At 43.2% G+C, this 12,711-nt stretch overlaps 1 protein-coding gene across 1 annotated transcript in view; it reads left to right on the forward strand.

Moving 5' to 3' along the window:
• Window positions 1-12,711, forward strand: part of COL25A1 (collagen type XXV alpha 1 chain) — a 675,823-nt gene that overhangs the window by 343,825 nt on the left and 319,287 nt on the right. Inside the window, exon 5 of the mRNA XM_069743865.1 lies at window positions 9,033-9,050. Within this exon, the coding sequence (XP_069599966.1) occupies window positions 9,033-9,050 (18 nt within the window). The remainder of the gene's footprint in view (window positions 1-9,032; window positions 9,051-12,711) is intronic.

Below are 12,711 nucleotides of genomic sequence, written 5' to 3' on the forward strand. Positions count from 1 at the left end.
ACAGAGCGAGGATAGCAAAGAGAACTATGCAGTCTACAAAAAACCCTAAAACGAAAACCACGCAAAGGGGCAAAAAGACCCACCGTGCCGAACTAACAGCACGGCGGTGCACCCCCCTGCTTCTCAGAGCTTCCAGCAAAAGACAATAGCAAGCTGGACAGAAAAAACAGAAAACAAACTAGAAGCACTTATCTAGCAGAGCAGCAGGCCACAGGAAAGATGCAGTAGCTCAGATCCAACACTGGAACATTGACAAGGAGCAAGGAAGACAGACTCAGGTGGAGCTAAATAGCAAGGCAGCCAACGAGCTCACCAAAACACCTGAGGGAGGAAGCCCAGAGACTGCAATACCACTTGTGACCACAGAAGTGAACTCAGCCACAGAATTCACAACAATGAACCTCAGAGATAACTTTATTCGTCCACCTATCAGGGACAAACAGTTTCTCCGCTGGGCAACGATCAGGTTTATTAGCCTGAAATTTTTGCAGCACCCGCCGCAAATCAGGGGAGATGGCAGACACAATTACTCCCTCTTTGAGAATACCCGCCGGCTCAGATAAACCCGGAGAGTCGGGCACAAAATTCCTAGACAGAGCATCTGCCTTCACATTTTTAGAGCCCGGAAGGTACGAAATCACAAAGTCAAAATGGGCAAAAAACAGCGACCAACGAGCCTGTCTAGGATTCAACCGCTTGGCAGACTCGAGATAAGTCAAGTTCTTATGATCAGTCAAGACCACCACGCGATGCTTAGCTCCTTCAAGCCAATGACGCCACTCCTCGAATGCCCACTTCATGGCCAGCAACTCTCGATTGCCAACATCATAATTTCGCTCAGCAGGCGAAAACTTCCTGGAAAAGAAGGCGCATGGTTTCATCACCGAGCAATCAGAACTTCTCTGCAACAAAACAGCCCCTGCTCCAATCTCAGAAGCATGAACCTCGACCTGGAACGGGAGCGAAACATCTGGTTGACACAACACAGGGGCAGAAGAAAAACGACGCTTCAACTCTTGAAAAGCTTCCACAGCAGCAGAAGACCAATTGACCACATCAGCACCCTTCTTGGTCAAATCGGTCAATGGTTTAGCAATACTAGAAAAATTGCAGATGAAGCGACGATAAAAATTAGCAAAGCCCAGGAACTTTTGCAGACTTTTCAGAGATGTCGGCTGAGTCCAATCATGGATGGCTTGGACGTTAACAGGGTCCATCTCGATAGTAGAAGGGGAAAAGATGAACCCCAAAAAGGAAACCTTCTGAACACCAAAGAGACACTTTGATCCCTTCACAAACAAAGAATTAGCACGCAGGACCTGAAACACCGTTCTGACCTGCTTCACATGAGACTCCCAATCATCCGAGAAGATCAAAATGTCATCCAAGAACACAATCAGGAATTTATCCAGGTACTCTCGGAAGATGTCATGCATAAAGGACTGAAACACCGATGGAGCATTGGCAAGTCCGAATGGCATTACTAGATACTCAAAATGGCCCTCGGGCGTATTAAATGCAGTTTTCCATTCATCGCCTCGCTTAATACGCACAAGATTATACGCACCACGAAGATCTATCTTGGTGAACCAACTAGCCCCCTTAATCTGAGCAAACAAATCAGATAACAACGGCAAGGGGTACTGAAATTTAACCGTGATCTTATTAAGAAGGCGGTAATCTATACAAGGTCTCAGCGAACCATCCTTCTTGGCCACAAAAAAGAACCCTGCTTCTAATGGCGACGATGACGGGCGAATATGCCCTTTCTCCAAGGACTCCTTCACGTAACTCCGCATAGCGGCGTGCTCAGGCACAGACAAATTAAACAGTCAACCCTTTGGGAATTTACTACCAGGAATCAAATCGATAGCACAATCACAATCCCTATGCGGAGGTAGGGTATCAGACTTGGGCTCATCAAATACATCCCGGTAATCAGACAAGAACTCTGGAACCTCAGAAGGGGTGGATGACGAAATAGACAGAAATGGGACATCACCATGTACCCCCTGACAACCCCAGCTGGACACAGACATGGATTTCCAATCTAATACTGGATTATGGACTTGTAGCCATGGCAACCCCAACACGACCACATCATGCAGATTATGCAACACCAGAAAGCGAATAACCTCCTGATGTGCAGGAGCCATGCACATGGTCAGCTGGGTCCAGTACTGAGGCTTATTCTTGGCCAAAGGCGTAGCATCAATTCCTCTCAATGGAATAGGACACTGCAAGGGCTCCAAGAAAAACCCACAACGCCTAGCATACTCCAAGTCCATCAAATTCAGGGCAGCGCCTGAATCCACAAATGCCATGACAGTATAAGATGACAAAGAGCAGATCAAGGTAATGGACAAAAGAAATTTTGACTGTACCGTACTAATGGTGGCAGACCTAGCGAACCGCTTAGTGCGCTTAGGACAATCAGAGATAGCATGAGTGGAATCACCACAGTAGAAACACAGCCCATTCAGACGTCTGTGTTTTTGCCGTTCAACTCTGGTCAAAGTCCTATCGCACTGCATAGGCTCAGGTTTATGCTCAGGTAATACCGCCAAATGGTGCACAGATTTACGCTCACGCAAGCGTCGACCGATCTGAATGGCCAGAGACATAGACTCATTCAGACCAGCAGGCATAGGAAATCCCACCATGACATCTTTAAGGGCTTCAGAGAGACCTTTTCTGAAAATAGCTGCGAGCGCACCTTCATTCCATTGAGTGAGTACGGACCACTTTCTAAATTTCTGACAATATACCTCTATCTCATCCTGACCCTGACACAGAGCCAGCTAATTTTTCTCTGCCTGATCCACTGAATTAGGTTCATCGTACAGCAATCCGAGCGCCAGAAAAACGCATCGATATTACTTAATGCAGGATCTCCTGACGCAAGAGAAAATGCCCAGTCCTGAGGGTCGCCACGTAAAAAAGAAATAATGATCCTAACTTGTTGAACTGGGTCACCAGAGGAGCGAGGTTTCAAAGCCAGAAATAGTTTACAATTATTTTTGAAACTCAGAAATTTAGTTCTATCTCCAAAAAACAAATCAGGAATATGAATTCTTGGTTCTAACATATTTAGAATTGAGAGTCCTCAGTGGTTGATACCTTTTAATGGCTAACTGAAAAGATGATAACAAATTGCAAGCTTTCGAGACTACACAGGTCTCTTCATCAGGCAAAGACTAAAACAAATTCTGAAGAATCACATATTTATGCACAACATAGTATAGGGAAAAAAAAAAAAAAAAAAGAGGGGAAAAAAAACCATGGATAAGCCAGGTGACATGAAGCAGAATTACCATGGGTGATAAACAGTTACGTCCATAAATATTGATTAATTGGCCCAATATTTATGGACGTAACTGTTTATCACCCATGGTAATTCTGCTTCATGTCACCTGGCTTATCCATGGTTTTTTTTCCCCTCTTTTTTTTTTTTTTTTTTCCCTATACTATGTTGTGCATAAATATGTGATTCTTCAGAATTTGTTTTAGTCTTTGCCTGATGAAGAGACCTGTGTAGTCTCGAAAGCTTGCAATTTGTTACCATCTTTTCAGTTAGCCATTAAAAGGTATCAACCACTGAGGACTCTCAATTCTAAATATTTTTCTATCCACTGGCTAACACGGTACCAAGATATATTTCTTTCCTGGTTCTAACATAGAATTCTGAACCACAAAGTCTTGAATATTTTGTACTCTTGCCGTGAGCTGATCCACACATGAAGACAGACCTTTAATGTCCATCGCTACACCTGTGTCCTGAACCACCCAAATGTCTAGGGGAAAAAAAAGGCAAAACACAGTTCAGAGAAAAAAAAATGGTCTCAGAACTTCTTTTTTCCCTCTATTGAGAATCATTAGTATTTTGGTTTCCAGTACTGTTACGATCTGGTAATTCAGTACCACAATGGACATAGAAGTCAGAGCACATACAGTGACCTGACAATAACCCAAAAATATAGAACGAGCTCTGAGACGTGGAAACTCTGCTGACCGCAATCCCTAATCCTCTCCAACCACACACTAGAGGCAGCCGTGGATTGCGCCTAAGGCTCCCTATGAAACTCGCCACAGCCTGAGAAACTAGCTAGCCTGAAGATAGAAAATAAGCCTACCTTGCCTCAGAGAAATACCCCAAAGGAAAAGGCAGCCCCCACATATAATGACTGTGAGTTAAGATGAAAAGACAAACGTAGAGATGAAATAGATTTAGCAAAGTGAGGCCCGACTTTCTGAACAGAGCGAGGATTGGAAAGGTAACTTTGCGGTCAACACAAAACCCTACAAACAACCACGCAAAGGGGGCAAAAAGACCCTCCGTACCGAACTAACGGCACGGAGGTACACCCTCTGCGTCCCAGAGCTTCCAGCAAGCAAGAAAAAACAAATAAGCAATGCTGGACAGAAAAAACAGCAAACAAAATAGCAAAAGCGGAACTTAGCTATGCAGAGCAGCAGGCCACAGGAACGATCCAGGAGGAGACAGGTCCAATACTAGAACATTGACTGGAAGCCAGGATCAAAGCACCAGGTGGAGTCAAATAGAGCAGCACCCAACGACCTCACCACATCACCCGAGGAAGGAAACCCAGAAGCCGCAGCACCACTCTCCTCCACCAACGGAAGCCCACAGAGAGAACCAGCCGAAGCACCACCCGTGACCACAGGAGGGAGCTCCGCCACAGAACTCACAACACTTCTCATAGAAAATTGAGAGTAGATGAGAATCTAGTTGGCATGTGACTACAAGCATGCAAATAGCATACCTGACCCACGTTTTGACCACTCAAGCCAGCGAGTAGAGCCAGATCCTAACTGTGTACATTACACACTGTTATTATTCAGCACACTGTACTGCTTGCTGAAAGTATGCCATGGGATGGAAAATAAAATAAAAATGTAGGTACTGACCAAAATGAAATGAAGCAAATATTGGTGCCTGTTGAACATGGTTGCGGGACAGCATATTATTGTCTTATCTTGGAGATCTCTGGCATTTTTGTAGGATTTTCGATAAATGTTTGACTGATGCTGAACAAAATAACAAAAAATTTTACTTAGCAGGTTTTGGTCGTGAGTTTTACAGCTTTAGAGCTGGTGATTTGGACATATATAATTCAGCTAGAACTAAGAGCTGGGGCAGTTTGACTAGCTCATTGACTTAGCCCCAGCTGTTTCCAGCAGTTATGGACGGCCCGACTGTCATTGTCCATTTTTTAAACATATGGCCTTTCATTCTGTGCAGATGCAGGTTAAAGAAAAAAAACATTCAGTATCAGATTGAAAGCATTATAAATTTCTGAGCTATCTTTGATCTGACACCTCACAGAGTTTCTAAACTCAGGGCTACACTAAAAAAAGGGCTATATCATTTCTGGAGCTGGAAATCATGATAGTGATTCAGTACTTTTTACATTCTGTTTATTGACCTAAGGGTGATGTTTGCACAAGTGTGTAATATAGAATGATTTAACAGTGAAAGCATCTGTATCGGAGAACGATAGATCCCATCATTTATCCCTAAAACGTGCGCAGCTTTAGCCTTTGCTTGGCAATTTGTCACTTTTTTCATGGTCATTCACATAGATTTCACAGATAATTCCCAGTGAGTGAAGCACATAGATAGCGATCAGGTTGGAGATTAATGGGAAAGGCTTGAGGATGAAGCCTTTGATCAGTAGAGGTATTTTACATAGATTCTATTATCTTTATCAGCGTTATGAGTTGGGTTAACAGGTGTCGCATTTCTCTACAATGCTACTAGTGCATTATTACAACATCAGTGTGCTCGGTCACAGTATATGGTAATCTTGTTACAAAGCACATGCACCACTTTGCAAATACTACTTACATGGACATCAAATTCTAAATCAGGAGGCGTCCACATGGGGGTTAGAAATGTATTTCAGTCAAAATACCATAGGCCTTTATACATTTATATGATGTCTGCTTTAGGATCTTCTCTAGTGATGAGCGAGTATGCTTGTTTTCGAGATTTCCGAGCATGCTCGGGTGGTCTCCGAGTATCTTGGGCGTGCTCAGAGATTATGTTTTTGTCTACGCAGCAGCATGATTTGTGGCTGCTATACAGCCTGAATACATGTGGGGATTCTCTAACAAACAGGCAATCCTTGCATGTGTTCAGGTTGTCTAGCAGCCACAAATCATGCAGCCGTGGGGACACAAATGTAACATTTCAGCCAATGTAAACAGGAGATGTGCTGCCAATAACATGATATGTATGGGGACAGAACGATTTATTAGTGATCGTTCTAACTCCTCATTCTTTGTCAGCATTTGTAAAGAATGGATAGTTGTACATGGAAAAATTCATGATGGAATTCCTAGTTTAGAAAGTTATGTTGATGTTGATTTTTTTTGTGTTCAAAAATAAATGTGAATCTGAAAATAAGCCCTAATCTATTTTTCGTAGCAAAAAATAATTTAATACCTTATCTTATTTTTGGAGAAACAAGGTAGATCCTTCAGCTGGATAATGCCCCCTGCCACTTTGCAAAGATAATTCAGGAATGGTATGAGGAGCATGACAAAGACATCAATGCTTTTCGCATGGACCCTTTACATTAGGAACCAGCAATATGGATTATAAATTGGTGCTCATTATACATCCAATAACATGTTGCAATCATAGTAATGAACAACTGATACTACGATCATCGATTCCCACATACTTTTCATATTCTTAATAGCACTTATTTACTTTACTCTGGTAGATGTTGCTGCTGACCAACAAGCTCAGCCAGTTTTTGACTCATATTAATTGGTCCTTAGCCTCTTAAAGGGAACCTGTCGCCCCCCTCAGGAGTTTGTAACTAAAAGAGCCACCTTGTGCAGCACATATGCTGCATTCTGACAAGATGGCTCTTTTAGTTATGCTCCTTGCACACGCTGAAATAAAAGTTTATAAAATGCGCCCCTCATACCCTGAAATCACCAGGGAGGCGAGTCTTTCCTTCCTAAGCCAGACGCCTCTCCGGGCCTGTGCGCGCCGGGCGCCGCCTCCTCTTGCTTCATTATCGTTCCCGGCGCCTGCGCTGTAAGTACGAAGGGCAGCGCAACTGCGCATGCCCGAAAAAAAACTTAATGCGCAGGCGCCGGGGACGATAGTGAAGCAAGGGATGCGGCGCCCAGCTTTCCTGGCCCTACACAAGGTGGTTAGTGGCGTCCGTCAGTGCGGCACTGTACACACTCTCATGTGGTAAATATTAGTTTGTTTTCCCCTGGCACCACAATTGCGGCACCGAGCACTAGTGGTCTAGAGGGACTCTTCCTCCTGTCCTTGGGGCAGAGTTCTGTGACCTCTCTCTAGTGCTCACTCTGCGGTTCGGTGGCCCTGTGAAGCAACAGGGTTCATCTCCCTTTTCATACCGGGTGAAGCTAACCCATATGTGAACACGTTATACCGCCATATTGTGTCCGCCATTACTTAGCAGCAGGTTCCATCTCTGCACGGTGGACCCCGGGCTGCGATCACACCTCTTATCACTCATTATATTATTTGGTGCGTTCCACCAGCCCTAACAGTTGATTTAATGGTATGCTTGCTTGGTATATGTGTGAAAATTTGTCATGGCACAAACTATTTTTACATTTCCATTAGCAAAGGAGCCAAACATTGACCCATTTCTGCTGAGAGTGTTAATGCCATGTACAGCTTGGAATTGTCCAGTAAGGCCATACTGGGCCACTGGCCTTAAAGGGAGAACAACAAGGAATATAGTGAGCTAGGGATGGGTAATTAATGAGTAGTGTGGGGTTAATATGCTTGAAATATGTGGTGTTGGTCTTAGGTCTGGGGGGAGGAGGGGTCAGATGTGGGGTTATGGGGCACCAATATAAAAGGGGTCAGCCATGTTAAGGCAACCATTTTAGGTACCACTTACAGTGGTAAGAAGCTCCCACTTACCCTCCCTTATTTGGTTATGATATGTAATGGGGATGCTTGTTGTATTTTATATCTGGTGTTGTTGGATAATAGTATTGCAGCATTTTAAGGGGTTCGGAATAATGTTTCTTTTTAAAGACTGAATAAATACTGTATATGTTATGGCAGTGGGGGAGGTCATTGAAGTTGGTGGTGTTGGTGAATGGCGGATCAGAGGGGGGAATCTCAAGAGGTCCTGGACCGCCCTGGGTGGATTCAAGTGGATGGGTAATTAAATAATCCTGTGGAAGGGATTAAAGGGGACCCGTGATTAATGGTGCTGGACGTTGGCCAGATGGGTTGATAGGTGCCTCTGAGCTGCTGCATAGTGGCTAGAGGCAATACTCGACCTGAGTCAAAGTTGGGATTATAAAACCTGAGGTTTGTGATTTTTGGGGCTTCAAGGACCACTCCTTCTGGGATGTTTTGTTAAAAAATAAAAAATTGCATTAAATGTTAATAAAAGGCTGCTGTGGCCAATTAATCCAACTGAAGTGTGGAGTGTTTATTGGGATTTCCTAATAAAGGTTAAGGTTGGGGTTAAGAGTAAGAGGTAGAAAATTGGTGTGGAAGCTCACATGAATCACGCATATCCATTTGTCGAGTAACCTATGCTTTATTCTCTAGCAGGGGACACCAAGAGCGCTATGTTAACCAACACGTTGAAAAACATGGCATACTGCTCAGGGGTACTTTACTTTTATAAATGTTGGTGTAAATTCTACTCAATTTAGATCCATTTTGGCTCTCTAGCCTTGCTTTACTTTCCTAAGAAAGGAATCTCACAGCTCTTATTCTATTCAGAATAATCATTCACGATAGAAGATAATTGCCCCAAATTCTGTCTAATGAACTACGTAATTATAGACCTTGATTGCACCCATCAAGGAATGCCCTCCAGGTTCCTCTGCATTTTACAAATGATAAGCTGTTAAAAATAAACTTTTTTAATTATTTAGTAATTGTCTTTGAAGAGTATATGAGCAATGTTGTAAAACGTGTGTAAATTTGTAACATTTTAATTAATTAGTAAAATTTTAATAACTTTGTAACATTTATCACCTTACAGGGTCAACCTGGGCCACAGGTAAGTAAAACGATATATTTATTTAATTCCTTGGTTTTAGATTTTTAGTGAATTCATCGCTGTTCTGCTTTCTTTAAGAAATCTCAGATGCTCCCATTTTTCTAATTTATTTTGTCAAAATTTCTTCTATGTTGATTACAATGACTTACATGAACACCGCACAATTATATTAACCGTAAATGAAATCCAAAAGACAAGGGTTGTCATTGCAGCAATCCATTACACTGATTTGACTAAACACAGAGTCCACAGCAAGTCCCTCATAAACATTAGGGTACACTCAGCCAAATTTTCTGATATATTCGGACCTTCTACATTGAATTGAAATGTCTAATCATTTTGTCCAATCCTTTGAGTCTGGCTTCTTCTCATTATACAGAACACATGCTTTTGTGTATGGAAGGATAGAAATAAATAGCTGTTGTCTTGCAGCTATCTTATGTGTGTGGTTACCTTAAAGGGGTTGTCTAGAACTGCGTAAATGATGAACTATTATTGGGATAGTTAATCAATATCAGATGGGTGAGGACCCTATATCCAACCCCCCTACCAATCTCCTGTTAGCCGGTCCTGTGTTGGCCGCAGCACCACAGCTCCTTATACTGTGTAGTGGCTTTTTTCACGTACTAAAATAATGGGCGCTGAACTGTAGTACCCAAAAATGGCTACTACTGAGTATACAGTGTATAGAGCTGTGCTGTTCTGGCACCAATCCAGTTTATGTCCAGACCAAAGTGGATGCTCCTAACAGTTGATATCAGTGGGGAAGTATAGTGTCATAATTCTATCACTCTAATACTGATGACTTATGCTAAGGAAAGACTTAATTTCATAGTCCTGGGCAACCCCTTTAACATTGATCATATGAATGATACTTAAAAATCGCCTACCCTTTTATCTACTGTGATTTGTGACAATGTGGCATAGTAGGTTAATTCTAGTGGTGCAGCATGAAACTGTCAGCCAAATGGGAGAGCAGATCGAGTACTAAGTTGTCAAATAAGGGAATGTTCACATGTATGCGTTTTTGGTGCGTTTTTTTCATCTTTTTTAATGCTAATTTTAGCAACGTTTTGCAGTACCAGCTATGTCTATAAAATTTCAGAAATATCATGCTTGGTTTTTATGTCCTCTGTAGTTTGTGCAAAACCTTAGGTTTTGCAGAATAGAGCATGTCACTTCTTCCAGCTTTTTTTCAACATTTTTAACCCATTGAAATTAATGGGTGGTGAAAAAAATGATGAAAAACACAGGTATCAGGTTTTGCTGCATTTTTGTGTGCCAAATCCTGAGGAGATAGAATCAGATTTATTTATTTTTTTTTGGGGGGGGCACTAAACTTTATCAGCATGCACCAGAGGCCAATGTAGTTTTACAAAACTGCTGCAAAAAAAACGCACAAATATGCAACAAAAACCAAGCAAAACCTGCTTATTTGCAGCAAGTTTCTTACTGAAAAGAGAGAAGGTTTTGCTGCAGAAACAAATCGCAACGAGTGAAACTTGTCATCCAGATATTTGTAACTGTGGGATTCAGAAAGAATAACCAACCCTCAATATAATTATAAGGCTGGGTTCACATTGCGTTAATGGGAAAGCGCTAACGGACAGCGTTGCACGGTGAAATTAACGCCGTGCAACGCGTCCGTTAGCGCGCCCATTCACAGCAATGGGAACGCGCAGCACTAGCGCGTGCCATGTTCGGCACGCGCTATGCGACGCGCCTGTGTTTCCTGGCGCGCCGCGGACGCTGCTTGCAGCGTCCGAGGCGCGCCCACGGTCCGTTCCCCGCTCTCGCAGATCGGGGATCTGCGAGAGCGGGGACGTACCGCGACCCCGGGACGCAGCCCCATTAAAAACATTGCGTTAGCGCAACCCGCTAGCGCTAGCGCTAAACGGGTTGCACTAACGCAATGTGAACCTAGCCGCTGCATTGGCATGCTCCAGGACATTCTGGACACTGTAAGTATTAAGAAATGATGGTATTGTTTTTATTCAGTAATGGAAATGTAAAGAAAAGAATCTTTCAGCAAGGAAGCAATGATTCTGTATAAAAATCTAGAATGATTGATCACAGGTTTGCAAAGTAAAACAGAAATTGTAGCATGTCAGAACCACGATACAATTGCACGTACTTGCCTCATGACAGCATGTGCTCAGCTGACACAATAAAGGGCTTGTCCAAAACTAATATTGATTTTCATCCTAATGACTATCTATTTATTGTACATTCTATTATATTTAATTAAAAAGATCCTATAATTGAGTCTCTAATCTAACTGCTTTATTATGATGACATTCTGTTTGAGAATCCCCAGTAAAAGCTGGGATACTCAAATAGGACATCATCAAAGGGCAAAGGCCATGATCACTGTCACAGTTTCTGTCCCCACCCTGAAATGAAGCGTCATCAGTGACATCCGTTTCAGGGGCTGGGCTAGTTCCTGCTATACTAAACATATGGCTGCTGTTAATTCCGACATATGCTCAGTACAAGCGCCCTTCTTAGACCATATTCACATGTTCAGTATTTGGATAGTATTTTTCATTAGCATTTGTAAGACAAAACCAGGAGTGGATGAAAATTGCAGAAGTGGTGATGTGCTTCTATTACTTTTCCTTTGCTTGTTCCACTCCTGGTTTTAGCTTACAAATACTGAGGTAAAAAATGACCAAATACTGGTGTAAAATACTGACCAAACACTGAACATGTAAATGTGGCCTCTCTTTGTGATACTCTTTTCAGTGCACATGGACAGTGCGCTCCGTCGCTGGCTCTTATGTGAAGTGCATAGCCGGAAAGAGAGCGCAGTGTCACTGGCCTCTGTTAGTGACAGTCCAGGGCCACTCAGATGTGAGGGTCAGCTGTGGACTGCCTTGTAAGGGCAGGAGTCTTTGGCATCTACCAGAGTCAATTTAATGTACCAAGTACCCAGGAGTGGACATATTATTGGTGCAACCTGTGCAGCCGCTAGAGGCCCAAGAGTGTGCATTATATTGAGTTCTTGAGCTGCAAAGGGCCCTTATATTTTTCTGGCACAAGGACCATTTTATGTCTGTGTCGGTAAGTGACAGTAGATTTGGGAGTTTAATTTGAGTAAGGCTGTGTGCACACGCTGCGGTTTTTGCTGCGGATCCGCAGCGGATTTGACCCCTGCGGATCCGCAGCAGTTTTCCCAAAGTTTACAGTACCATGTAAACCAAGGGGTATAAAAAAAACGCTGTGCACATGCTGCGGAAAATGCTGCAGCATGTCAATTGTTTGTGCGGATTCCGCAGCGGTTTGCAACCAGCACCAATAGGAAAGTGCTGGTGATAAACCGCAGATGAATCCGCAGAAGAAATCGCAAGAAAATCCGCAGTGAAAACCGCAGTGGTTTTGCACTGCGGATTTTCCAAATCCGCTGCGGAAAAATCCACAGCGTGGGCACATACCCTAAAGGTACCTTCACACTAAACGACGCTGCAGCGATCCAGACAACGATCCGGATCGCTGCAGCGTCGCTGTTTGGTCGCTGGAGAGCTGTCACACAGACAGCTCTCCAGCGACCAACGATGCCGGTAACCAGGGTAAACATCGGGTTACTAAGCGCAGGGCTCTGCTTCTCTGTACTGGCTGTGAGCACAGCGGCTGGAAAGCAGAGCGGTGACGTCACCGCTCT

This window comes from Ranitomeya imitator, chromosome 1, assembly GCF_032444005.1.
Source record: "Ranitomeya imitator isolate aRanImi1 chromosome 1, aRanImi1.pri, whole genome shotgun sequence".
Classification (NCBI taxonomy): domain Eukaryota; kingdom Metazoa; phylum Chordata; class Amphibia; order Anura; family Dendrobatidae; genus Ranitomeya; species Ranitomeya imitator.